We start from the raw sequence: 3,387 nt of genomic DNA on the forward strand, positions 1-3,387 counted from the left end.
TCTACGTATCTATCTATCTACAAACCTACGTATCTACCAACCTATCTCCCTACCTTCCTACCTACCTATCTACCAACCTACGTATCTATTTATCTACCAACCTACGTATCTACCAACCTATCTATCTACCAACCTACCTACCTACCTACCTACCTACCTACCTACCTACCTACCTACCTACCTACCTACCTACCTACCTACCTACCTATCTACGTATCTATCTACGTATCTATCTACGTATCCATCTACGTATCTATCTACGTATCTATCTATATATCTGCTCAGAGCAGACACACTGCAAACAAACCACACATGCGCTGCTGCTGGTTCCGCTCTCGCTGACAGACCTCCCGGGACTGTTGTATCTAAAATCTAACTTTGTACTAAATGTCAATGTGTTCGTAGCGTTGTCGTCATCATACAGTGTTTACATGACTGCCCGTGTCATGTAAATGCAAGCAGTCTTACAATTTGATATAAACACTGGATTACGATTTTTTTTTTTTTTAATGTTCAGTTAGTCTAAGCCTCCACTGAACATTTGTGTTTCCTCCTGTCACCCCATCACACACAGAGCAAACACACAGGTGTGTAGACTGACGTTGGCAGGCCTTGCGGTGGTTGAGCGGCTTGCTGTGGTCGCGGGTGTGTCCGTTCTGGCAGTACTGGCAGTGGCGTCCGGCCGTATGATGACGACACTTCAGACACACGCCTCCACTATGCCGACCCGACTGCTGAAACACCTCCATGCTGAAACGGCATTTGTTTGAGTGGCCGTTACACTCGCAGGCTGGGAAAATGAGAAGAAGAGAATCAAAACCAGCAGAGGAGCAACGGTTAGCTCTTATCTCACATGGACTTTGTGTTAGTCTGGTTTAAACATCGATTTCTGGGACGACAAAAAATATTAGAAGTCAAATTGTTCAAGCGATCATGTTAGTGCCTCTGTATTTGTTCATCTGTTAGCAAAGTATTTCATGAACCAGATGGATTTTAATGAAACTGTACAACAGTAATCAATGGATGTACAGCTGATCAATTTTTAGAGCTAACTCGACACAGTGTGGCCACCAGAGCCAACTGACCTAAGAAAACACAAAAGTAGTCACAACCCAGTCACTTCTACAGATGTTGAGCTAAAACCAGGTGTGGTAGTAGCTGAGAGTCATCTCCAACTCATACTCCAAACTCAAAAACATCACATGGTATCTTTGTTCATTAAATCAATGACATCAACATGGCTCCCATCCAGGAATGCTAGTTTCATAATAATCTGAATATCCCTTAAAAGTATTCATCAGTCACAGTTAGTGTTGATATAAAAAAAAACATGTTTCTTTTCACTGACCTTAGCTTTGTTAGATAAATACAAAAATCCCATTCAGTAGCTTTGTTTTAGCATTAGCTCTGCAGCCCTGAAATTAGACGTCTGATTCTATGTGATTTTATCCTAAAAACTCTCAAAATCTTAGCAACGCCCAACTTTGAGAACAGAGCAGGTATGGAAACCGTGCATTAATCTTGTTACTGCTAAAAAATAAAATAAAAATGTCTGGCTGTGAAGCAAGAAGATGTTTAACATGACAACAAAATTATATAACTGGAAGAATAATGTAAGAGGAAGTAGAAACTTCCAGGAAATCAGTTTTTTTTAAGGAATATAATAAATAAAGACCACAACATTTGTAATTTATGAACTTAAAAGTAATTATTGGACTCACCGACACATGGGTTTGGGTGAGTGGGTGTGGCTCGATGCCAGGGTCTGTCTAAGTAGAAATCCTCACAAACGTCACAGTCCGGCCCCGCTGTGTGATGCTCGCACACGCACACTGCACGACCCGTGTCATCACGGCGACACCTGGAGGCGTGTCCGTTGCATTTACACCTGCCTCCGACTTGCAGGTCGGAGATGGCTACAGGAGCACGGACGGGAAAAACAAAAGCCGAGGGCGGCAGCGCCTGAAGATTCCTAACATTTTGTCGTACGTTGGCGTTGTTGTTCCTCCTCTTCCTCAGTTCCTGCCCTTTGTTGCTCCTACTCCGCCCTTCAACCGTCCACCTACAGTCTTCATTTGGGCAAGGGGCCCAATAATTGTCTTCCTTACTACGACCACGCACTCTGCTCTTCCCGTCTTTTTTTGACAAAGCAACTGAGTCCATGCCGAAACCACCCTCCTCTTCCTTACTGGTCACATTGTGCCCATCTTCGTCTTGACTGGACCCTTTTCGGTGGTTCTTTCGACGGTGCTTGTCCACCCGTTCCAATTTTATTTCCCTGTCAAAAAATGCCAGTGTGTTATCTCTATTTAATTTGTCCACTCGATCTCTGGCGTGGCCTTTTATCTCTGATCTCCACTTCAGCAACTCAGTTCCTCTGGTGTCATGGGGACCATCAAACCAATGGGCGTCCTTCATCTTATCCAAGCTTCCCACGTCATTGGACACGTGATGGAAGATCACTCGAATGTCCGTGGCTGTTACCCAATCCTGGAGGGTCGGGCTGTAATCAAAGTCTGGAGAAGATGGCCGTCCGTCCAGAGCAGAGAAGGCGAGCACCATGGCGCCCCGTTGCCTCTGCAGAGGTCTAGGATCTGAGCAGAGGGGCTCCGTCTCTTGGTGTCTTGTTTGGGCGATGGTCCGGGGGGGCTGCTCGAAGTTCCCAAGGCAGTCACTGGAGTAGTGCTGCATTGGCCTCCAGGTTCTGCCATAATCCATCGATTTAAGAATAGAGATGGAAATAGGATCCATCGGCTCTGCTTGACTGCAGAACTGCAAACTTATGTAGGTGATCTCAAAGCGGCGTCCCAACGGCAGGGTAAGGACCCAGTCCCCCTTTTCGGCCCCTGCATGAGCCCTCCAGCAGGTGAGATTGTGAGGGTTGTTTAGGTCTGTCAAGGTGGTGATGTTGCCCTCAGAATCATGCTCGTGTCGCGAGTGGCTGGCATTGACAGGGACTCCATAGGCAGCGTTGATAAACTCCGACAGGCAATGTCGAGGACGGCCATCTGGGTGGTAGCAGGGTTCATGAGGTGAAGTCCAACTCAGTGGGGGGTGGGAGAACGAGGACGAGATGAGTGACGGAGGGAGGAGGAGGAGGTGGAGGAGGAAAACAGGAATGATAGAGGTGAAGGGGGGGAGGGAAAAGGGTAGGAACATCATGTCATCGAGCCTGAAAGAAAAGAACAGAATTTCTTTTGAGAAAAAAATGCGAGCATAAAAAAAGAAAAGAATAAACTGATTGATTTATAAGACGCTCATTTGAAGGAGATCCAAGATAGACCACCTGTGCCTTTATTGAAAACATATGATTTCACCAGATTGCATCGCTTCATCGGCTTTCCGTTTTATGCCAGTAAAGAGCTCACCCCATAAAAATGTAATCTC

At 45.8% G+C, this 3,387-nt stretch overlaps 1 protein-coding gene across 1 annotated transcript in view; it reads right to left on the reverse strand.

Moving 5' to 3' along the window:
* The window catches only part of ntn5 (netrin 5), a 17,573-nt gene extending 14,408 nt beyond the window's left edge, over positions 1-3,165 (reverse strand). The window contains exons 1-2 of the mRNA XM_037683596.1: positions 1,722-3,165; positions 602-790 (exon numbers count right to left, since the gene is read on the reverse strand). Coding sequence (XP_037539524.1) covers positions 602-790; positions 1,722-3,162 — 1,630 coding nt within the window. The 5' untranslated portion in view covers positions 3,163-3,165. The remainder of the gene's footprint in view (positions 1-601; positions 791-1,721) is intronic.
* Between the last annotated feature and the right edge of the window lie 222 nt (positions 3,166-3,387).

This window comes from Nematolebias whitei, chromosome 1, assembly GCF_014905685.2.
Source record: "Nematolebias whitei isolate Nwh7 chromosome 1, NemWhi1, whole genome shotgun sequence".
Lineage (NCBI taxonomy): Eukaryota > Metazoa > Chordata > Actinopteri > Cyprinodontiformes > Rivulidae > Nematolebias > Nematolebias whitei.